Consider the following 25746-nt stretch of genomic DNA (forward strand, 5'->3'; position numbering starts at 1 on the left):
TCAAGTGCCGCTCACGTGTAAGAGGATAACATCCTCTTTTGGAATTTCTTTTTTATAATTTAAAAATGGAAAGAAATACATAATGGATGGTTAGCAGCCTATTTCAACTACATTCTTTCTTCTTTCTGAAAGTCATTTTCTTTAATATATTACAAAAATGTATACCTATAAATATAATAATATTGCATGCAGTACACTGCAATTCAAGTTATTTTTGGCATGGGTATATTATACGATTGGATTCAAATATGAGAAAGGAACAAGAGTATGGCTCTACAAACTGTTTTCTACTATAATTTAGAGATTATACTTTGAAATGAAGGTAGAAAGGTGTTAGATATATTTGTTTAGATAAACCTGTTATAAACCCAACCTATTTTTTTAAATTTTTCTCTTCATACCTCGTAAAAATGAAAGGCAAGATTAGCATACATTTAAAGAATATACAAAAAGATACAAATTCTTGTCAGACAGAGTTTCTTTCTCTGGAATACATGAAACAAGTAACACAAAACTATATGTGACAGACTCTTATATCTGAATGTAAGAGAAGTATTTGGTAAGAGAAACTGATCTTCAGGCCGACTAAAAGTAACGAGGTAACAGGCCAATGTCAGAGTATGTTACAAGCACTGAAAGCATAACAACAGTCTAAACTTTCAATACAATTCCTCTTGATAAAATAATCTGATGTATTATTTACAGTTTAGTACAATATAAACGTAATATTGTAAGGCATAATAATAATTCTTGGCAGACAATGCTATGACATTCCTTTGTCCAGTTGGTACCAAGTGGCAATACATATTCAAGCACTTTATTTTTTTGTGTTTTGCTTTTGTTTTTTTGTTTTTTTTAACTGGTCTTCATTTGCAACGCAATCTGGCAACCAGGTATGCTACGCTCAGAAACAGCCACACAATCAGTAAATTGGGGCTCAGAGCTAGTAAAGGAATGGAGTAGAGAAGACTGGGGTCTAGCCTGAAATCTCGGATGGGCACCAAGCCACTCAGGTTCTTCTGGGTGACTATCTCCCGTGTTCCAATGCTGTGAAAAGGAAGAAGTTTGGGAGAAGGGAAAATAAAAGAGAAAGGACGATGGACATGCAATGAAAGTACCAAAAGAAATGGGAGGACAAGGTGACCGTGAAATGGGAAAGAAAAACATGGAAGAATCACAACCAAACCAGAATGTGGAGTAAAGGAAGAGTGGAATAATGCCAAAAAATTATCACAAATACAGATAACAGGAGAGGGAAAGAGAATAAAAGAGAAAAATAAGAAAAATACTGTAGTCTACTGAAAATAAATACATGTAGGTTGAACAAGAATGGTTTTCCATGTTCATTCTTTCAGTTGGCCAAGCCATATTCCATGCTGCTCTGCCATGCCTCCACATGCTGCAAAGAAATGGAGCTCTGAAAAGCAAGCTTGAACATGAATAACCATTGGAATATTTGACCCTTTCAAACATGCTTCAATATCAGTTGCACTGAATTAATTAAACAACCTCTTACCTATCTGTTTCAATGGAATTATCAGGTTTCTTTCCTTCGTAAGAATTTTTATTGTTCTCAAAATGGTTTCCAAATACATGGTTCTGCAGTGTTTAACTTGTGTTTAATGCACGTAGATATGGGCAGCAGGATAATCTCCAAGCCTTAAACCACTGACTGTCTCAAACCGTGTCTCCACTTCCCAGGCTGTTGATGAGCAAAGAGGGCCGAAAACAGAGGAGAGCTGTCCAAGCTAGCCCTGGTTTTTCACAAAGTTTTTCATTTTTTACTACTATTCTGCCCCTAACACTATTCCTTTTTTGATATAAAAAGCTACAAACACATACAACTTGTAGGCCTGACTGTGAAAGTACCAAGTGCCTCTGTTCCACACAAAATGCTGAGTAATCTTAATGCGTTACTAGCAGTAATTAATATTCAGAGACATCTTGAAGGTGGAAGAGGAGAAGAACATCATTCAATTCCAGGAGGTCCTTCAAGTGAGAAGGAATAAGGTGGGTAAGGGAATATCTTCTCCAGTGTCCTGTAATGGGAGCAGGAAGAAGAAAATCCTCACAGTTCATTCCCCTGACCTGTTGGTAAGTGTTGGGGGTACACGGAAGAGTGCATTTGGGAAGTTAGTATGTGAAAAGATAAATCAATTTGGGCAAAAGTGGCTGGGAATGAGTGTGTATGGGAGGAAAAATTAATGGAGGAAGAAAGCTGAGGCATGGATGAAAGGAATGTTTAAACAGACAAGAGTGCAAACAAGAAAGGCAATGAATGAAGACTGAGTGCTAAACGGAAAAGGTGATCAATGGTGGGAGAGAGAGACAAGGCTGTGGGAGGGTGGAAATGTGTGTGGAGGGTGTGGGTGTGTTTGAGGGTATAGTGGGGCGTGTGGGGGGTTATGGTGGAGGTATGTGGAACTGCGTGGGGGCTGTGATAGGGGGTGGGAGTGTGTGTGTGGGAGGGGCTGTGGATGTGTGTTGGGGGTATGGCAGGAGGTTGGGAGCCAGCCCCACCCATCTCATCTTGGCTGCAGTGCAGAGTTCCTGGCTGCAAGGCTGGGACCCATACGGCTTGACACTGGGTCAGCCCAGCCTAGCCCAACATGGCTCCAGGTGCAAGGCTGAGGTCCGCACGGTGCGGTACAGAACTAACCCAGTCCAGCTCATCCCAGCTGTGGCGCAGTTCCCAGCTGCAAGACTGGGACGCATGCAGTGAGAACTTGAGGCATCCCAGCCCAGCCCATTTCTTCCATGCCATGCCACATTGGTCCTGGCTTTGCAGCGGGGAACTGTGCACCACAGCTGGGCTGGGCAACACTGGTTCCATGCTGCAATGTGCAGTGCCTGGCCTTGCAGCCAGAATCACGTTGTGCCAGGCCAGGCTGCGCACTGGCCAGGGCCAGTGGGGCTGGTCTGCTTCCCTTGGCTCCAACCAAGGCTGCTGCTGCTTCTGCCCCTACTGCTGCCATGCTGCTCTGGGTGGGCAGGCGGGAAGCTCCAGTGGGAGGCTCCTCCCCAACACATGGAGTTCCAGCTCCAGCTCCTGGTTGCCTTCCACCTGCCCAGTTTAAAGAGCAGCCCCTGTGGGTGGGTAGAGTGGGTGGAAGACAGCTGGGAGCTGGAGGTGGATCTCCATGCATTAGGCAGGAGCCTCCCACTGAAGCTCCCCCCTGCCAACTTGCTTGAAGCAGCACAGCAGGAGCTGCAGCTGAAGGCGAGGGGAGAAGAATAATCCCACTGGCCCTGGTCAGTGTGCACAGTTTCTGGTGGGGCTGTTCATGGTGCAGCTACAGCCAGTCGGGTGCTGCTGTGCTCACCTTACCTCCAGCAGCCACTCCTCCTCCCACTCCTGACCCTACTGCACACTCTGGGTAGGTGGGGAGGGATGGGGGTGGAGCTTCAGCCCGGCTGCTCCTGCTGGAGGTGAGGGGAGCAGAGGAACATCCAGCCGGCTGCAGCTGCACTGGGAACAGCCCCACCAGGAGCCGCATGCTGGCTGGGTCTGGGGTGAGTGCAGGCACAGGCTGCCCGCGTGCGGCTCAGCCCCATGTGGAGCATTGCAGGGGCAGTCACAGGCTGGATCCAGTTAGTTGGCTGGCTGGATCCAGGCCAAGGACTGTATTTTGCCTGCTCCCAAGTTAGCCGCTGATGCCATTGACAGGCTTGTCTACATACAGGAACAAGTTGTCCATATAACTTTGAAGTTTAATAAGATGGTATTATGCAGTCACCAAACCCACAGTACTGCAACAAATGGCTTTCCTGCAAAACCTGAAAGGATTGATATTGACTGTGCATGTTGAAAAGTTATTTTTTAACTCATCAGTTTCTTTTTTAAAGAAAAATAAATCTTACAAGCAGTTCTTGCTTATTTGAAATCAGCAATATGCAAAATGTGATGTTTTACAGATTCTATTTTTTAGTTGTCCATGCGTAAGAAAAGACTAATACACATTTTTTGAGAGAGAGAGATATTTCCCTAACTGCCTAACCCAAAAACAGCTGAATAGCTCTGGCTCAGAATTTAACAACTAAAACATATTAATCTTTGGGCTAAGAACAGGAATGGAGAGTGTCAGCTGAAAAGGAAAACAAATAGGAGGAAGTCGTGACTATGTGAAAATGGGTTATAAACGTTAGATGTTATACCCATAACTAAATTGAGATGATTTATCATTTCCTACTTCAAAAAGTAAGCAATATTGTGCCTTCCCTGATAGAGTGAAATGTTTTGTTTCCTGAATTAATATATCAGCAACAATTACTGTACAAAGAGTTTTAGGGAATATTTCACCTATCAGACACATTCCTGATGTATTTAAAACAGAATGAAAAGGGAACAACTTTGTTTAATTTCCTAAATGTCCCAAAGAACTGTTCTGCATCTTGGACTAACTGCAAATTTTCCTTCAAAAAACAATATTTTATCCTGAGTGGAGGTAAGCAACACTGAAGAGATTCAACGAAACCACCTTAAAAGGCATTGCTGAGAGTGATTCAATCCAAACACGAATGCCAGAATTTTGCATTTTGAGCTTTTTGGCTTAATTTGCCTCTCAATTCCTGGGCATGTAGTCATACTTTTATTTCTTGTATGCTGTGTGGAAGATTGCCAGATTTGATTAGGGTCTAAGAAATTCACATTATGTTACAGAAAAGGGTAGTTATTCTAAGAACAACAGAGAAACAATTCCTTCTTTTTAAAGGCAAAAGTTATAAAACTATACCTAGAATTAACCCTAGGTTACTTCTTTAACTTCCCTGCTCACTGAAAAGATGTGGTGACTACTACAGGTCAAGGAGAGAATTGTAATTTCATGTGCTGTTGAAGTCATTAAGTATTTTAAAATGAAGTAAGGTTGCTGCTAAACATGAGACCCTAGGTCCTTTACCCAAATGAAAAATTGATAGTAGATTTTCCCAGTATGAATCCCATTATAAATTCTGGGGTTTTGTGCTTTTTTGAAAACACCTATTTTGCTTGACTGCAGTAAGTCATAAACAGGATTTTCCACAGTAACTGAAAGCCAAAATCCTACCAATTATGAGAGGATTGGACCAAGTTGTCCCAATCCTAATAGGTCCCCCCAAACTACCAACAGGGTCCTTGGGACAGAGCAAGTGGGATCAGGAAGAAGAGGATGTTCATCAGCAGGGATCCTGGTTTTCTCTGATTTAAAAATATCCCCAATTTTTGGTTAAAAAAAGTAAGCCCAAATCCACATTCTTCCGTGATTAAAATAAAACTCCACTACAAAGATATCTTTGTATTCATGGTGTTTCATTTTAATCATGGAAAAATGTGGATTTGGGAGTTACTTCTTTAACCCAAAAATTGGGGATTTTTTTAAAATCAGAGAAAACCAGGATCCCTGCTCATCAGCAGGGCCCTCAGCTAGGGCTTCTCTGTTCCACAGAAAGTTACTTCAGTCACAGCCTATGGTGACTGTCTGAGACACTGCTTTGAACTGAATCCTAAGCAAGCTGCCATTGTCTGACAGAATAGCTAGAAGAGCCAAAGATTGCAAGAGAGGCAAGGATTTTTTTTATGGTGGGATCTTTTATTGGACCAACTATGTAGTTGGGATAAAGTGAGACAAGCTTTCAAATATAAGACATTCTTCCTCAGGTCTTATTATAGGAAGCTAGGCACAGCAAGCAAATAAGGCGTGGACTCTCCCATTTTTGTTTTACTTATGGAGGCTTCCTGGAGGAGTAGGAGTATCAAACATATGGCCCATTGAGTCACTCCACATAGCCTGGTGGCCTACCAGCAGGCTCCCAGAAGTTGGGAGCGTAGTCAGTGGTAGGTGGGGCCTACTGTGGGCCTTGGTGGACACAGCCCTTGGAGGCCGGTGGACTAGTGAACACTCTGAAACAGCCCTTGGGTGCCCTGCAGAAACCAGACGCACTGCCGCTGTAGCAGTGGCCACACCCACCACCCACCCTATGGCAGATCTGGCTTAGCAGGAGTCCTGCAGTCGGGATACAGATGGGCAGCCACGTAAGTTTAACACCTGTCTTAGAGTCTGTGAATGTGTGGGGTGCATGTGTCAAAATGGAACCATTAATAGGTCCTTGAAAGCAAACCTTCAAGTCAATTATGTAAATCAGGAAGTTTAATCCAGGTTAGAAAGTTGTTGCCCAGAGCTGTCCTATTGTGTACTGTTCAGCAACATGCCTGTTTCATTTTTGTCAATGTTTTTGCTATTGGGTTTGTGAGGAGAGGGGGCAAGAATAACAAAACAGTAGTTAATGTGAAATAGTCAGTGAAATTTAAGGAGATTTAGGTAATGAGCTATGAAGATAACTACCTTGGTTTCTACACTTCCTGAAGACTAACAAGGTAAATTTTGTCCCCCTCCTTTAAGCGATCTCTTTTGGCCAAGGATCTAAGATGGGAGCAGACAGTCAGTTATGTCTGTCAGCAGTTAAGATTGTTGTGGCTGGCATGTCAGACAGCATCTTAAAAGAAAACAGTTTCCCAAGTGGAAAATCAACAGAAAATTATTTCAATTATTTCTTGTGTCCCCCCTTCTCATTTGATTCAATAATTTGCTGAATTAACTTGATGTTCTAAAAATCATTGTTAAACTACTAATCTACTGAGTTAACCCCAACTGTGACACTGATTTGATAACTGCATTGTTCATTTTTTACTACTTTGGGGAAATGACAGGGATTTAGCTAACACAATAAATTTGTCTAATATTGTATTTTCTCATTGATTATCCTTTTAAATAGTTTCTTAAATATCTACTAAAATCATATAGGGCTAATTTTTCTTTCACATTTGCAACTGAGCTGAAAATTCAGAAGCAAAGGTACTTACATGAATTATCTGAGAACCACTTAGCACTGCTTCTAAATAGATAATCTTATCCCTGATAATGCTGTACCAAGGTATCTTTGTTTCTAACAGCAAGGGATGACTCCTTTCTGAATGTCCCTTTTTCACATCCAGTATTTATATATCCACTAGCAAAAAGCCCTTAAACCAACTGAGGGTATTAAAGGCTACTGGCAGACCTAGGAGTGAAAACACTCAGAAACAAAATTCACCACTGTTAAGAGGCTGTAGCTTTTTTCATGCAAGGTAGACTCTTTTTAGGCAATTGAAGATTAAGAAAGGGTCAAACAGCAAAAACATACAGAAAGGATAAGAGAATTGAACACTCTATAGAGAAATTTGGTGAGAAGACACACAGTACAGTACATTCAGTAAGAGTGAATGTTGAAAACAGGACTCAACAGCATTGTTGAACTACATCGATAGACTAAAACTGGGTTTCTTATCCTTTCTTTTGGTATGCGAAATACAGAGTTTTTCAGCAGTGCTTGAAACAAGGCATTGAACAACAGTAAACAGGTTTTCTTTTTAGTACAGTATTGAATTCTGCAAACACGTCTGCTGCTTCAGAATACAGAACATTGTTAGATTGATATGACAAAAGCACACTGACAGGTTGTGATGGAGTTTGGTTGCTGTATCATGAGACATTCATATTCACAATTTGCCTTGTGAGCAAACTGTTTCACTGATAAGGAAGTAAGCATAGCAAACCAGTGCAACCTGCAGATGTTTATCCTTCAAAGAGCAACAATAGGATAGAGGTCATCTCTGAGAAAACCACCCGATCAAAACTGGATTAAAAGGCAGCAGCACCATGGCAGCCAAAGAAACATCAGGATTGTGCAGGTGTTGAAGGGACATCAGCCTTCTGTTGTCAACTAGCAGCTCAGTACTGAGTCTGCTTGAAAATCTGTTCATACACAATCCTTTGAAAACTTCCTATACAACTGCTGACAACTAATGGCACAAACCTTTTTTGGTCCTTGCTGAAGAGCATATCATACAAATTTGGCAACAATCAGTTTTACGTTGCACAGGTCAATGAACACTATTTTCTGACAGAAAAAAAAAGATTGGAGAAGCAGCTAGTTATATTCTGCAGGGTTCATTTTACTTTATATATATATATATATATATATATATATATATATATATATATATATATATATACATACACACACATATATATATATATAAAGCATATATTATATATATTTTTTTTGATAGAACTGACCCATATCCAAAAAAAAAGAGAGCCACCCATCTGCAGTTTACATGGATCCTGCATTAGGAATAAGTGACTAGCAAGCAGTTCAGCTCTTACCTCCTCATGCACTCCAAAGCCTGGGTGAAAACCTGAGGAGCCATTCCATGTTCATGCTGCAGGATCAGGCACTGCTCTAGGGTCACGGACATGGCTGTTCTGTCCTTGGCACTTTTACAGCTTGTAAATCGAACACCGTTTAGTCGGCGGCATATCTAGAAATAGAATACACAATTCATCACTTTTTTATGGAAAAACACTCTGACAAAGAAATCACATTCCGTCCTCTGAAGTAATACCAATAAAATTTTTGATCAACTCATTTTACTGACATCAAAAGACATATTACTACAGCCAGTACGATAGGAGGAATGTGTCTCTAGTCACTGGTGGCATGGGACAAAAGGAATGTAAGACTGGAAAGCATTTCCTGGGCCACTGAGTCCAGTCCCTTGAGTTTGCGGGTAATTGTTAACCAGAGGAATCCCCAATTCAGATCCTTACAATTACCAGGGCTGATAGCACTAATACCAAGAACACCCCATATAAATAGTCCTAGGTAAAAGCAGGAGAGAGAAAGAAATTACTGAGCCCTTGCCACTGCAATGACATGGAAGTAGTTGGTCATTATGTGCTCAGAAGTTCCTATCTTATGCTTTATGTTATAGAAGAAAGCAAAACCCCTATAACTTGTGTCAGTCTGACCTAAAAGAAAAATTTCTCCTAAAACTGTTTTGAAAAGATACATTAAACCAAGATGGGAATAGCCTTTTTTTTTAATTTTAGTAAATATTTTTAGAAGTGTTCAATCCATTTTTTCCTGACATCATCTTGTCACAATGCTATTATTCTCAGGGCTGGTGTTGAATGGCACTACCCCATACTAAAGCGGTGATAGTATTTAAAAAGAGATGCTTTCCTTTTCCACCTCTCAACTTGGAGGTGTGAGGAAGGGAGCACTTCAAATTTACTTGCAAGGGAATGGAGAAATTTGGAAATACAAGTGAAAATAAAAATACACTGTGAAAAAATAAAGAGGAATATGTATTGTACACACTTAAAAGACCATAAGATTGCAAAAATATTTAGAATAATGAATACCTCAGCAGCTTGCCAAAGAATATCAACATTTTTATTTTTCCTTGCATGTACATTCTGTCCCAGAAATCTTAACAGTTCAGGCAGGCACGTCTGACTACGAGATCGAGGTAGGCCTACAAAACAAGAACAACTCTTTTACTGGTGTGCTCAGTTTCTACACATAGAAGGTTCATATCAGTTGTTAGTGTTCCAGCTGGAAATAGTGTCACAATCTCTACAATGCATCAGAATTTCATAATAGCGAAGTCTATTACCAGCAAACTGAATTACAACTTTACTTAAAGCAAAATTCAATTTGACAAATATTTTAAAGTGGTACTTGGCTTAAATACTACACAGCATAATAGAAATCACTCATATTTCTTCCTTCCAGAAGCCATGGGGTAATGGGACCCAATGCTTTTGGCATGAGTACCACAAATTAAGCACCATGCCCTCCTGAGTGCCACTCCGATCCCCGGAGCTGTCCCTAGGGGCGTGCAGGGCTCGGGGCACATCAGGGTGGGGGTGGCAACCACCTGTAGAAGCTGGCAGCAGCATCAACAGCAAGCAGGGGGGGAAGGGAGGGGTGCTGAGTGGCTGGAGCCAGCAGAGGTACTGTACAGCACTGTCCACGGGGCCCCCCAAAGCACAGGGCCCGAGGCAATCACCCCGATTCACCACCCCGGGGACAGCCCTGCCAACCCCCTTCCCCTGCCCAATCCATTGCTCTGCTTTCTCCTCCCTGCCCTATGCTCCCTGCCTGATTTGTTGCTCTATTTTGTGCTTCTTGCCCTATCTGCCACTGTGCTGCCTCTCCCCTCCCTGATCTATTGCATGCGAGACACAGAGGCAGGGAGAAAAAACGTATAAAAGTGACTTTTTTCCTCAGTATTACCAAATCCCATTATTTATACTTGTGACATGCAGGTTGGTCAGCCCGGTCATAGGTAATTGTACATTTCCCATAGAAACTTTAGAGACCTCATTTTCCATTCTGCTCCCCTTCAGTTTCTGATATCACAGCTTCCAGAAACTCTCATTCCTGACAGTGTTACTCAGTCAGCTAGGCCATTTCTGAGTAAAACGAGACATCATCACCCAAAGGCAGTGACGGATTACTTGTTAGCACTAAACAAAATGACTTAAGGTCATTGATAAGAATCCTATTGAAGGTAACAAGCAGCTGTTCAAAATGCCACAAAGCTTTCAACAATAATTTCCTCTCCCCTTCCTCACACCCAATATAGCATTTGCCAGATAAGTATCATAGGACATAACAAATATTATTCAATATAGTTTTAAAGCAGAAAGTACAGTGTACACAGTCAGAAACTGTGACTAGATTAATCACAGAAAGTTAGGGTTGGAAGTCAGGAGGTCTTCTAGTCCAGAGTTCCTTGCAAAGGTCCTGTAGGTGGGACTCGAGTCACAGCAGTAAAACCAGAAGTACCATGGCAGTTTCGATTTTTGTGCACTTCGATCGGCTGCAGAGGGACCCCCCCCTCCCCAGTGACTGGTGAGACCAGGATTTTTAGATCTTATGTAGGTGGGATGTAAGGTGCAAAAGGTTGAGAACTGCTGATCTAGTCCAACCCCCTGCTCAAAACAGGACCATCCCCAACTAGATCATCCTAGCCAAAGCGTTGTCTAGCTGGATTTTGAAAACCTCCGAGGATGGAGCTTCCACCACCTCTCTGGGTAACCTGTTCCAGTGTTTTATTACTAGGAAAAGAAAATTCTTCCTAATATCTAACCTAAACTTCCCTTGCTGCGACTTAAGACCGTTGCTCCTTGTTCTGCCACCTGCCACCACTGAAAACAGTCTAGCTCCATCCTTTCACACTCCCATTCAGGTAGTTGAATGCTGCTATTAAATCCCCTCTCAGTCTTCTCTTCTCTAGACTAAACAAGCCCAGTTCCTTCAGTCTTTCCTTATAAGTCACGTCCCCCAACCTCTCAACATTTTTGTTGCCCTCTGCTGGACTCTCTCCAATTTGTCCACATCCTTTCTGTAGTGGGGACCCAAAACCAAACAGTACTCCAGATGTGGCCTACCCAGTGCTGGATAGAGGAGAATAATCACTTCCCTTGACCTACTGGCAACAGTCTTCACTCTGCCTCTGTCTGTACAATAGATAGTGGAACTTGCAGCATACAAATCCTGGTGCTTGGGTCTTCTGACACTGGAATTGCTTTTAGGAAGCAATGAAGTGATATATACGGTTCAGAGAATTATTATGTGACAAAATAAACAATTAGTGAAATAAATGGTTCAGATTTTTGACCATGTATCTTCTCTCAGATGGTACCAAGGCAGCAAAAAGCAGTATGTGAACACAGTTGTTTCCTATTATGGTATGCCCTGCGTGTTCCTTACACCAAGACAAAAAGGCCTGCCATAGGCTGGGGGTTTAACGTCTGACTAAATGTCTTTCAACAAGCTAAGAAGATAAAATGGAGAAGGGAACATTCTTCACTCTGTCTCTACAATAGAGTGTAACTTGTGCCATACAAATCCTGGTGCTTGGGTCTTCTGACACTGGATTTGCTTTTATGAAGCAATCACCTTAGTTGCTGCCTCCTGAGTCTCTATTTAAGTGACCAAAGAATGCTCTTTCCCTTAAACAAGCAGCTGGCATCTTACCAACTGGCTATTTGTCCCATTGTACTAGAGTAGATGCTTTGTAGCCTGCACTTCCACATCACCTTGGAAAAAAGTGCAGACATTCTCCTTGCTGTATCTAGGTTTGACATGGGCCCATGGGGAAAAACATCTATCTTAACTGAACCCTCCTTGAACACTGCCACAATGGGCTCCTGCAGGGAACAAAAGCAGGACAAAAACTACCCTTTGGAACTTTCCCTCAACAGGCATACGACTGTTTTTAACTCAAACCACCCTAGCTTTTTACAGGATACTCCACATTTTCTTCTGGGCACCTGAAAAATCTTTCATGTTGCTACACAAAATGTTAATATATTATCACGAAGCATGTGTTCAAATTGTGTTACAATAAGAATTAGAATTTGCTGTGTTTAGCAGGAACAAACACTCCAGTGACAGGAAGTTTAATGTGATAAAGTACTGTTACAAGAAGCTATCAAAGCTGGGAGTTTTTCTGGTTTGTTTTGCTCAGGGTGCATGTTACATTTGTCAGGGTTTCATGATTTACTTACTCAGAATACTATGTTTCTATAGGTAAGTCTCAAGTAAGAGAAATACACATATGCTGCTGTGGAAGGAGAAGAAGTAGTAGTGGCAAACAGCACCTTTTTAAAAAAATATGTAGTTCTGCCTTTTGTAGAACTATTTTACCAACAGAAAAATACATTATGTTCTGTAGCTCTGACTTGAAGGAGGTCTATAGCATGCCTTAGTTAGGAAGCATGACCATTTGAATGCTTTTTGTATTTGTTTTTGGGTATTTCTGATAGAAAACCCATGAATATGGTGTGGGGCATAACGGCTTTAGTTTACATAAGAAGGATCATCATTCAAAATGGTGCAGAAAGATTTCTAACAGTTTCTGCTGTGTGCAATTATATTATATTATATCACTGTCCCAGATAAAAGAATAATGCACAAAACATTTGCCCATGTATGCAGGGTAGACAAAATTGTAGCCCTGGTACCTATACCAGAAAGTGGCTCTCCACTGTTTAGTAACACCTCACTGACTGCAAATGATATAATTCTGCAAGAGTTTAAAAGGTGAGGCAGGGGCATGTTCTGGAAAGTATGGTCATTTGCTATCCCAACATGGGCCATCACAGATGTGGAGCAAGAGGCAGAGCTCTTGTCCTGGTAATACTGTGAAAACAGTCACTCCTTTAGTTTTTTCCTTTGCAGTGATACCGCTTTGGATTGTGTTGATAGGATAAAAAGTCAGTCAGAATAAGATTTAGATTACGTTATTCAACACTTCCTAACTCCTTGAAACTAAAGCACAGTTTTATCACTGCACTTGTTCTTGCTTTTAATATCAAATAACTAATTTGATACAGTCAGCAATTCAAAAAAATATCAGTTTTCTCTGAGTACTTACAATCATCAGGCAAAACTTCTTTGAACTGTTCAAAATATGAATTCAACCGAACCAAGCTCTCCATATTAATTACTTCTTGTAATGATGTGTCTCCAAACCTTTAAAGATGAAGAGGGGTATAACATTAGTTAGAGACATCTTTTCTAACAATTGACTTCATTTGACAAGTAAGTCTGAGCAGGAGACTTAAAGATTCATCCTAAGAAATTCCAAAAAGTCCAGATTTCTACCTGGATAGTGATTAGATCAGCATGAAAACCAGTGATATTTATTACATACATGGGTGTAGGTGTGCATAAAAACAATTACCATTAAACTCTTTAGGCTTCTCTTTCTTCCAATATTAAAAGTAAACTTATTTGGAAAAGTCTAAAAATATTTTTTTGGGTATTTATAATATAATTTGAAACTTCTGATTCTCTTGCTATAAGCTTATATAAGGACTTCAAACAGAGAATAAAGGAGGTGAGTGTGACCAATCGCATGTGATTAGGAGATATGGGCAAGAAGAGGTCAAGATCTCAGTGTTACTGCAATAGCCACACAATGACAAGGGAATATATTTAGGTTTAGGGGCAAATGGTGACTGCTTCTGTGACCATCAGGAATGGGAGTGAGACCACAACAACTCTTCATGTAGCCACAGATCAATTTTCAGAGAATCTCTCTTAGTAAGGTCACTAACTCCCATGAGCCATGACTATATGGATAAACTAGGTTTCAGTATTTCCGTAAGCTGCTGTAAACCCATATGCTTGTTTTAAGGGGCTCTCCCTGGGCATAGCAATACGCACACACAAAGTTCCTTATATGATGAAGCTCACAACAGGGAAAGGCTTCACTTTATGAACTTGTCTGTTGTCTCTTAAAACTATCTTTAATATTATGCCCGTTCTCTATCTTGCTTGTGATGCTTTCTCCATTTTTTCTTCTGTGACGAAGAAAAAAATCACAACACAATTGCACAGCAGGATAAGAGATTATCTCAGTGCAGCTAAGCCAAGTTGGGGTACCGTGATACATACTTCTCTGCCAGGGTTTGTTGTTCATTGATTCCCACATTGAAGAGAACAGGCTGAACTCTCAGTAACATGCCACTCTGAATCTCTCGGGGCAACATATCAAACAAGGCGCTTGGCAGTGGAATCCTCACATTAAAGCCATCACTACAAACAAACAAAAAATACCAGAAAATATTAGAACTGAAGCATACAGATCAGTAAGCGTTTTTTTTTTTTTTTTTTTAAACAAAATACATTATTTCTTTTAACTAGGGATAATATGTGAAATACATTGGTAAGGCATCAGTTAAAACTAAAGTGGAATAGACTGCCTAGGGAAGTTGTGGACTCTACATTACTGGAGGTGTTCAAGAGGGTGGACAACCACGCGTCAGAGATTCATAAATTCATAGATTGTAAAGGCCGGAACGGACCTCAGAAGAACATCAGGTCCAGCCCCTTGCACCAAGCAGGAAAGATAACTGGGGATGAGGTGACCCCAGCAAGGTAACCATCCAGTCTCCTCTTGAAGATTTCCAGGGCAGGTGATTGCACCATCTCTGGAGGGAGCTTATTCCACAGTCTGGACACCCTAGTTGTGAAGTAGTTTTTCCTAATGTTGAGATGATCTAAGCATAGCTATGCTTATGTTCTACCATGGGTATTTCTCAGGCTTCTAGGCTTTGCTGGTTGCCTCACCCCCTCTTTTTGCTATGTGTCAGGGCATTCCCAGAGGCATTGGCTGTTGGTTACAACCAAGGCTGGGGACCTTGACTGGGGTGTACCAGTGTTCCTCTTGGGAACAAAGCTGAAGGCTCCTGGCTAGAGGTCTTGCACTTCTGCTCAAGGTCAAACTGATCACCATATTTAGGGTCAGGAAGGAATTTTACCCCAGGTCGTATCTGTATGGACTGTGGGGGGTTTTGCCTTCCTTTCTAGGGGGTGGGGGGTGACCCTCTAGCTGGGTTCTCTTACGCATATATTGGCAACGTGTCCTAGAAGCAGGACATTGGCTGTCGTGGTTTTCCTGTTTTACTCATAGCATGTTAGGTCTGTGTTGTGTCAGGGGTTGATGGTAGTTTTATGTAGAATTTAGATTATGGTTTGTATGGGATGACTTGGATAGGGATGACCCTGACTCAGGCAGAGGGGTCTGGACTAAATGACCTTTGTAGGTCCCTTCCAGCCCTAAGTGTCTATGATTCTATGACATTAAGTGTCTTTGAACTTGGTACAAGTCAGAAGAGCAAGCAAGTTAAAAAAAACCCTGAAGCACTCAACTCAGGTCCCTGCATGCATTTCAATTGTATCTGTTTATATGCTGTAAAAAAAATAATAAAAATCAGTTTTTATTACAATAAGCACTGTAGCACTAACACACCTCTGGGGGAAAAATGTCATCCAGCATTTGGTAAGCTTGAATTTAAAGCGTTTGTTAATGATGATGATATACAAGGAAGAACCAAATTTAACTTGCAATTCTCAGAGCAGGTATTTGCAGCTAGGGTGAAGGGGTTGTGGAAATCATCTTATGTAAACTGAGGATACTTGGTTGCAGGATCCAAGACGGAATGAGTATGGCATTTTAAAGCCATTTTCCTGCTCCCAATGATACTTTAAGAACATCTCCAGCACAGCACAAAGGGGTTTACAAAAGTTTAACAAAAGTCAAATTGCCTTCCACTTACAGGGAGTGGAGGGAAAGATACAGAGCTGTTGAGACCAAATTTACTGTTTTTAGTAAATCAGTTACTCAGACTGATCTCCCCTCAACATAAAATTGAGTAAACAAAAATGACATTTAAAAAAAATGATTCATGACATTTCTCTCTAAATGTAATGACTTCAATGCCTTGCATTATTGCACTGGTTTAAATTAATATAATTTATGTATATTTTCTTTTCTTACTGATTAATATATATTAGTTAAAATGATTACTAAAACATGAAGAAGCTCACTCAGTTCTGATAGGATCCTGCCTTTCCACAGTTACATCCCTATGTAAGGAGAAAATGGCACCCTGTAGGAAGATCCCTGTGCATCCATGCAAAGGATCCCAGTTTTAGTGGAGCTTTGCAGAGATACAAGGACCTGCTTGTGCTGTGTAACAGCAGGAGAACTGAGCTGTTTAATGACTGGTTAGCAGGCAAGGTGGGGGGCTTAAAAGTTGTATCACTTCCACTCTAGTGTATACTGCTTTTGTTAATTCTAATAGATTTTTTGATCCTCCTAAACTGAGAGTCTAAAATGCCTGAAACCCCTATAATTATATATAGCCAAAACAACTTAATAATAACATGAGAGAATAATTCTGTCATCTTTCAGGCTTTTTGTTATGTAAATCAACAGTAAATACTCAAAAAGCAGCTTCAAAACATTTTTTAGTATTGAGATAAAGAAATATATATCTAGAGAGAAACCATATCCCATTTGAGATTAAATAAAGTATCTTCATCTCCCCTACATTAAGGCTCCACCCATCCTGTTCTTACCGATTTCCTGTAATGACTGGCAGCATGTCAGAGGATGCATTTGATGTGGCTTGTGTTACTTTAAAGGTTACATTTCTCAAGTCCATTATTCCCAAACTCATGTCCTCCAGCATTGCCAGCTCTTCACCTAAATCAAAGAGAAAAGTGAATTGCAGTATTTTTGTGTATATACATTTTTCCTCGTCCATTCTCAGACACATACGTGATCTGACTGAAGTTCACTGCTCTCACAAAGAAATTGTGTAGAGATACTTAGGAAGCCTGATCCTTTATCCAAGTTTCTCATGAACAGACCCTTGCATCCATGTTAAATCCCCTTGATATCAACAGGCCTCCTCCACAGGTCCAAAAGTCAGGCAATACGGATCTGATGGGAGGAGCAGGGTCTCTCCTGGCTTTATGAGTTTTAGTAAGAACACCCACTATTTAATTCACTCAAGCCTGTCATCTTCAGGTATATTTTGTGTTCTTTTTCCAGTGATGATAAGATTAGTAAATTTTTGAGAGGCCTGTCATGTCAAGTAGTTTAATAAACTACTTCTTCATACATTCAAAAAAGATTGGTTATATATTATACTATATGGCAGGAATGAATACCAGATTAATTTAGAGGGTCACACAACTACAGACATTCAGATGGTTGTGCTGAAACTTGAATGAAATTAGTTTACTTGTAACACAATCTCTTCAGCCTCTCTTCCTATTATGTAGTTACTTAACTTCAAGGTAATTTAAATTGTATTTCTTTCAGGCAGTAGTTTCTAGCTTGTTTGTAATTTTATTATATTTTGCTTCAGAAAATAACAGGTATGATAAAGTAACTACGGCTTTTTAGTACAGAAAGTCTATTAAACAGAAGAAAAGAAAAGCTACTGTTTTATGAGCCAATTAAATACATAAATTTTTTTTGCATCAATTCTAGAATTTCTTTCTCTACTGAACTGCAAATGAATCCAAATTCCAGAAATTCATCTTGCACTTGTAGCCCATTAAGCTAAATATGACAGTTCAGAAATAACATCGCCCACAAGTCCAATGTGATTGCCTTTACCGTATGTGCTCAAAAGGCTCTCAAACTGTGCCAGAAGACCAATGGTATAGAGCTGTCTCAGGAATCCATCGTCATGCAGGCAGTTCCTCAGTTTGATAATAAAACCACAAATAAGAGCTGTCAGCTAGAGAAACAAGAAAGAAAGGAATAAAATAAGTCAAGACAATGTGACAATTAAAAAAAAGAGGAAGCAACAGTTTATACCATCTAAGATTTATCAAACATAAAATGCTTTGCTTGGAAGGGAGTTTTATTTACAGATATAAGAGGAATCCACAGAGATTTAAGTCCTGAACATTTAAAATTGACATTTTTAAAAGCTTATAGAACATAATGTAGTAGAAGCAGCTGATACTCAGCATTTCTCAGTATCAGACCCTAATATAGCAGTGAAAACTTAACTTCTGAAAACAGTCATGTTCAAGGTGACTGACTTTAATATGAACAGTTATGGCTGGACTGCAAAATTAAACAGAAGGAAGTGAAGTTCAGTTTGTGATGAGATGATAACAGCTCTTGTGAAGAGCAGTTATGAAATATAAAAATACCCAAAATATTGATTTTAAACAAAATGTTCTCTAAATTTGTCCCTATGAACATAAAAGAAATACTTTAGGTAATCATTTCACCTTGGGATAAGTTGACTAAGGAAGGTACGAGTTGTCTGAAATATTTAAACTAGATTGTGGATATCTTAACAAATAATTCATTAATCTGTGGACAAAGAGAACTAGAGCACAAAGATTTAAAATCAGAAGAAATTATGTAAGGTGAATTTGGGGGCATATTATTCTCCAGTGAGTAGCAAGTTAACAACATGAGTTTCCAGTCAAGCTGATATCAACTAGCACTGACGGGCTTAAGCAAAGACTACAGTAGGCATTGAGCTATGCTAGGTCTTGGGGTTATATATTAACCAAGGGCAAGCTGTTAGCCTTTCCTTGGCAAACCAGATGACCTTCAATATCAATTTTTATAGAAAGTAAGTTTTCATTTCAAATAAAAAGATGATGGACCTTAATTGTAGCTAATCTGCACCAAGACCCATCCTTCTGATCCTGAACCAGTCTGGCAATGCCCTCCTGAGTCAGCAGATCACGTCTAGTACCTGTGTTGCAGTTGCTCAAACCATTGCCAAGCTGCATCAGAGAGAAAACTCAGTACTGTCAAGTTTTCAGTTCTACTAATCAAAGCCCGGTGGGCAGCAAAACAGCTGACAAGAATGATGTCACTTCCACTCTGCTGCCTTCTGAGAAAGCTGGACGAGACAGGCAGTGAAGCTATTCAAAGCAAGAAGTGGTGCTGGAAAATGGGAACTTGAGGAGGAATGTCAAGGGGGAAGCAGAGTAGTGGAGACACAATAGTCAGGAGTGGTCAGAAGTGGGAGAAGAGAATGCAAAACTATTCGATTTGGAAAGAGCATCCTTGGAAGCTGGAGGTATGGAACACTTTTGAGTTTATCAGACTTCTAGTAGTTGGAATCTGACATGAAAGACTGAGCCCCCAACAGGTCCATTGATAGCACTTTAAAAGAAATCCCAACACCTGGAATTGGGAGCTAGATTTTTCTCCATGGAATTACCATTATGCTTTGTTGTTTCCCTTTTCCCCCATATCTTTCCTTTCATGCTCTGGTATCTGAAAGTGTTGCTATAAGGTACTATTTCATGCTTGCTATTAGCAGCAAGCTTCTTACAGGGATAGGTCATCAGAAGCATATAACTCCAGTGCCCCAGAGTCTGTGGTGGGCAAAATTAAAAAATGTCAATTATTTTTCTTCTTCCATAGACCTGTTTGTTTCATTGAACAGCCATTATTTTAACTACTCTGTCATAATTTTTTAAAACTATGAATATATATACACACAGCAGGAATGTGTCAAACTTCATTTTATTGCTTTGAACCCAAGTGCTGCATTTTCCCCCTATGGCAGCAGTGTCAAAGAAATGGCACATGGGCCAAATCTGGGCTATACAGCCATATCATCTGGCCTGCAGTGATGCCTGTAGGTCTCAAACTGGATCCACGTGCTGCATGTGACATGTTAGCATGCACTGCACACGGCATGAGGCTAGCATATGCTGCACATGGCTGGTCTGGGACATACACTGCATGCAGCGTCTGTGTTGGACCAGCCCTGCATACTGGATTTGGTGTGTGAGACTATCTATGGACCCAGTCTGGCCCAGAGACCAGCCCTGTACCACTCAGTTTGAAGCCCCTGCCCGACAGCTGTAAAAGAAAAGCACTAGATAGCAGTGGTTGTATTTGATTTGTACACTGTCATAATGATACTTAAACAGTTTCATAATCAGTCCAACCAGGTTAACTCCCCACATTCTTTTGAAATCCATCACAAGTCCAACTGTAATCAGATCACACAACTTTCTTGCTTACAGTTTGGCAGAAGACAACATCCCTGCGATACTGAAGACTCAGGCACAGACCTATTGTAGGAGCACTATCTTGCATTAACAAAAAGACCATGGCTTTCTTTGCCTTGTCACTCATCATGGCTACACAGTCTGTGAGTGTTGTCAGCAAGGGATAAAGAGCCTCACTCCATTCACCTGATTGAAAAAAGAATAAACAGACATTATAATACTCTTCTTTTCAAAAAGTAGAGAAAAGTCCTAAAAATGTTCAGTTGCAACTTCAAGTAGAAGCTATAACTAGCGGTTAGCATATTCTAACAGCAGCTTATTTTTCCTGGCTCACCTATTTATTCTCAGTGCTGCTCATTTACTACCCTACAAATGAGCTTTAAAAGAGTTTTCATATTAGAAAAATAAAGATGGTTCTATGGTGTAAGGTGGCAGCTGGAAAAGTTCCTGAGCATACTTGCCTATACAAATAGGTAGCAAAATAACTGCTTTGTAAAGCTCCAGGATATTAAAAACACCTTTCACAGTAATATACATATGCATATAAAGGGACAGAGAGCACAAAAATTAGCTGTAGAACAAACATATACAAAGCTAATGGATACTGAACTGTTCTGCTCCTTTCTGTCAATGCCACGTCTCCTAAATCTGTCAATCTACTTACCTCAGATACTTATGGTCTACATTAATTTATCATAAATAGTATCCAAGTGCTTCACAATCTTTAATGCCTTTATCCACACAATACCTCTGAGAGACAGGGAATTGCTGCTATTCTTACTTTACAAATAGGAAACTAGAACAAAGACTAAGCCCCAGATCCTCCTATTTATGTGCTTACCTTTCATTGAAATCAATGGACCTGGACATAATTGACTTGTTAAAGGTCACCCAGGACACCTATGGCGGGGTTGGGAAGTACTGAGCTGAGGTTTCCAGAGCTCCCAACTCCACTATGCTTTCTCTCTAATGATACTCATTTACCTTAATAGATTCAATTAATTCAGTTTACTTTATGTTACTATTTTTATCTACCTATATTAATCGGCCTCCAATTTTTTAAGATGACTTTCAGCATTCTGCAAAAAAAAAAGTTACTTAGATACCCTGTCACCACTTTTTCCCTGTAGTATAAGAGAAGGTATTTAGCTACTGGTCTTTAAAAAAAATAGAAATTTAAAAGGGAAGAAACTATTGCATCACTTTTATTTTTTAAATGCAGTACAGCCCAAAAATGGAAGTCATGCCACTACCAAACTAACTGGCCATATACCATACAACGTGAAGTATAGATCACATTTATGCAAGAACAGGGTCACATCAGGCCTTGGACAGGAAGCTCTTTATGAGTTTTATTGAAGTGTACAGCTAAGAGCCAATGACAACAAAAGTTTCCTTGATAATTATCCAAAGAGGGAGGTTACGGAAACTTGCTAACAGAAACATCACAAATAACAAATCCAGCAGTACTGTGATTTAAAACTTTGCTCTGTGCACTAGACAGATAATCTAATGAACTGAGTGAGGGGAAGTTATCTGGCTCTGTTTCACTGCCATATGCTAATAGCAGGAAGTCTCAGAAGAGCAAACTGAAGGAATTATAGCTTGCCTTTATTTCAGAGAAGTTAAAAAAATGAGTATAATCAGAACCCAAAATACTCAGAACCTGTATCTGAAAGCCTTCAGAAAGAAAAATAGAGGGGGTTTTAAGGAAACATTTCTCTTTCTTTGCTTTAAAGATACTTATATAAAGGAATGAGAATGACAAAGAACTAAAACTATCTTCTTGAATGTTATCATCCTAAAACACAGAGAAACATGTAAGTTTTTAAAAGTAATCCGAGGAATTAAAACTCAAAATTCTGTGTGCGCCAGCAAAGTCATTTTAAATGTAACTGATTAAATCACAAAGTAAACTAGTAACATTATAAAACCGGAACCCATTAATATAATTGGATACTTTTTGCCTGGGTTCAACTGAAATGTAAAGTGAACTCTCATGGCTCCACTGTAACACTGAACTAAAATTCCCTGTATTGGCATAGTGTATTGGCTTAGAATATAGGTAAAAAAATAAAATCTTTTAATTCATAGCACGACATCACATTCTCCTTAATTTCAAAGGTGCAATATCATGTACATAAATTTATAAAAACCTGACAGGAGCAGAAACTGATTATAATCAAAGAGAAATGGGATAATAAGTAACAGACTCACAATCGGAAATGTACAGTCTATTGACAGCACCAGACCAACACTTAGGCAGTTTTTCACTTCTTCTTTTGTCCTTATTAATTTTCTTACTAGAATTTTGCCATATATTCTATATAACAAATGAAACACATTTTGAAGCTCTCTGTGCTAATTCTATTTTGACAATATGATCCACTTTGAGGGTTATTCTTATGTTTTATGAGATTATTGGAACACTTGAATAAAATTACAAACCCTATACATGGCAGATCCAGAGCTAGAGTTCATTGGCATTGCTCCACAGAGTCAATGATAGCTTTGAAATCAATGGGGTTTTGATGACTGACAAGAGCTGAGGATTTGGTTTTAAAATTCAAACTTGCATTTGGATTTATTTGTATATTAAATACTTGTATTTATCAGAGTTTCTAGCTTATGAAAAATTCCTTCTGACAGAGAGGACAGGTATCACAGCTCAAGAAGAATTTTCTTATTGGATGTATGGGGTCTTAGAGAAGCATGTTATATGCCGATGGACAAATCCTGCAGTCCTCAATCAAAGACATTTCCTGCTGAATTCAATGCAATCACTGGCAGAAGATAGCAGGATTTGTCTTAAGGTCTTCTCTGTTCTTGCTACTTCTATTGGGAAACCAGAAGGAAGGCCTGAATAGAAGAGTTAGGAAATGCACTGTCCTTCCTGCAAGTAGCAGCTTCCAGAAATGATGGGACAAAAAGAAAGCAGATGAGGCAGAAAAATGTCTGCATAAGGCAGGGAAAAAAGCTTCTATGGCTGCCTATCTATGCATCTGGGACACATGTCATAGAAATAAGAAAAAAAAAAGTCATATAGTGGACTCTCAGGCTATGCAGCTCTTTAAGACGAGGAGAAAGAACTACAGTGGAATGGTCCCATTGCTCATGGTATGGCAAAGTTTATATGAATTAATGGACATACGAGTTTTCCTTTAAAGCATTTTCTTTCTTTTTTCCAGAGTAATTGAAAATGAATATTGTAATAACATCTCTCTGGCTTCAATAAGGCATGTAAAGCCCTTTAAAGGAAAAAAAATTACAACTGCTTTACAGTCCGGAACAGGAAGCAGTAGACTGAAAGAGAGAGACCTGGAATGTAAAAAAAAATCCAGGAGCCTGAAGTCAAAAAATAAAAGTGCTGAGTACCTGCTGCTGCTGGTTCCACTTTGGCAAGAGCTTCAGGTGTGTAGCACCCCTGAGTGTTAGACTATTTATTTAGATGTTGAAATAAGTATTTAGCTCCTGATTCAGCAAAAGTATTTGCTTAATTTCATACATATTCAATGGCATGCTTGAGCACACAGTCAGATCAAACAAACTTCAAAGACAATTAAATGCATATTGTGCTAAAGAAGGGCCTTAGCCATGTATCTTTAGGTACTCAGGTTTAAATGCATTTGTCCCAATTGATTTGTTTCTATTTACTCATCTGTAAAACATAGTAACACCTTCCTACATTAGTTTATGAGAATTCATGTTTGTACTGCACTTTAAAGATGAAAATCATTGTCTAGTCCTACCTACTGGAGAGAATGAAGGCATACATACACAGAGGACAGAGGAGAGAAAACTTTTAACAGCCTACTAGGGGGGTGGAGAGATCAGCATTAAGAGCATGATCCCTCGACAATTTTATTCATCCCAAGAGAATTTTAAGTTGGCTTAGTTAGAAATGAAATCTTTATCACCCAAAACTGATTTCAAATGAGACAAAATATACACAGTTGTCTAGGTGGGACAAAGATCTGTAAGAGTTATACTTGGTGACTATCCTGTGAGTCTGTGATGTTATAAAGTGAGAGAAGAAGAGGCTGACATTATGATTAAACTATTTCAAACCTTTTATTTGGAAAGTTAGGTTTATAGTGCCCTACACTGCTGTTACACACCCACAAATGGCCTCTCCATTAGCCATTCTGGTTGCTTCATTTCCAAATGCTCATGCAAAATTCTACGTGTAGCACCTAATATGAAAAAGGCACAATCCCACTAAAATCAGTAATCAGATCCCCAGTGACTTCAATGGCATTTGAAAAAAGTCCTAAACTTTCACATCTCAACTCACTAAAACTTGTCAACTGGAGAACATCACAGAATATTTCCTTATATCTCAACATGTAAAGCTAGCGCTATTTACAGTGAACCTGTCCCATTTCAACATAGGAAACAATGACTCTGAATTCCAGGGTAAGATGCTATGTATGTATACAGGTTAACTGGTACAGTGGAAGACATCATTCCAAAGCAACGTCAGATAACTCATTGGCAAAACACTTGTTCAATTATTGAATACAAACAGAAATTGCAATTTTCAGAAGCGGAAGCCATGAATGGAAAACGCACATACCTGGGCTGGACTCTTCAGGAGGGGGGCTGCAATCTGCACAGAAATGGAGGTGCAACATGCATGATTAAGGAGCAGCAACACAGTATAAACATAAGCAACTCAAATGCTTACTGCAGTGGTTCTCAAACACTTTGACAAAGTGGACCATAACAGAGATAATGCCTCATGGACTGTCTCTCCTCCTACTGCCAATTGTGTGGACCACCTCCTATACTACTCAAGATCACAAAACCTCTATGCAGTAGCTAAAGCCATCACTTACATGGGAAAACAATACCGAGAACATTTTAGCTGTTTTTAAAAGTGACATGACAATTGAGAGCAGGGAGGAACCAATACCATGTGACCAGCAGGCATTCTGTAGACCACTTGCAATCAATCCATAGAGCACAGTTGGAGAACCACTGCCTTAGTGCAACTGTAGAATAAGCTTGCAATAAAGGCAGCTAAACAGAATAGCAAAAGACTAGCAAGAAGTGTAACATACCAGAGCATTTAACAGAAAGTGACATTAATGCACTCAGACTGCAAGGATTAGAATCGACACACTGCTAATTTAGAAATGTTTAATTCCTTGCACATTTTACAAGCCAGTTCATACTACAAATTAGGTGTATGGCTAAAGACCAAAACCTCCCCACTGAAGCTTCTGAGAACTTTGCCATTGACTTCACTGGAAGGACTGGGCCCTCAACAACAACATATTGTGCAATGCGCGTAGTAAAAGGTTACCGAACACAGTTACAATATGTTGTGCAATAATGAATGGCAGCTTATTAGATTAATAAGACTGAACATTATGCTGTGTTCATGTCAAGATTTATTGGTCAAGGAAATACACAACTTCTAGAAGAAAACATCAATTCAAAAAACACATGAGGACTAACATCTGACCTGGAAGAATTGCTCAGAATAATATAAAACTTCCTAGCATCCAGTTTGGAAATGTATACATTATACATACATATTATATGACTACAGACCATATA

General features: G+C 39.7%; 1 protein-coding gene across 10 annotated transcripts in view; it reads right to left on the reverse strand.

Moving 5' to 3' along the window:
- The window catches only part of INPP4A (inositol polyphosphate-4-phosphatase type I A), a 197502-nt gene that overhangs the window by 8091 nt on the left and 163665 nt on the right, over window positions 1-25746 (reverse strand). For all 10 annotated transcript variants that reach the window (XM_090065059.1, XM_090065091.1, XM_090065119.1 and 7 more), the window contains 8 exons: window positions 24758-24790; window positions 20195-20367; window positions 17798-17921; window positions 16747-16873; window positions 14278-14418; window positions 13253-13350; window positions 9225-9337; window positions 8184-8338 (listed from right to left, as the gene is read on the reverse strand). In XM_090065059.1, the coding sequence (XP_089921185.1) occupies window positions 8184-8338; window positions 9225-9337; window positions 13253-13350; window positions 14278-14418; window positions 16747-16873; window positions 17798-17921; window positions 20195-20367; window positions 24758-24790 (964 nt within the window). The remainder of the gene's footprint in view (window positions 1-8183; window positions 8339-9224; window positions 9338-13252; window positions 13351-14277; window positions 14419-16746; window positions 16874-17797; window positions 17922-20194; window positions 20368-24757; window positions 24791-25746) is intronic.

The sequence above is a fragment of the Crocodylus siamensis genome, chromosome 1 (assembly GCF_052110815.1).
Source record: "Crocodylus siamensis isolate JL-2025a chromosome 1, ASM5211081v1, whole genome shotgun sequence".
In the NCBI taxonomy this organism is placed as follows: domain Eukaryota; kingdom Metazoa; phylum Chordata; order Crocodylia; family Crocodylidae; genus Crocodylus; species Crocodylus siamensis.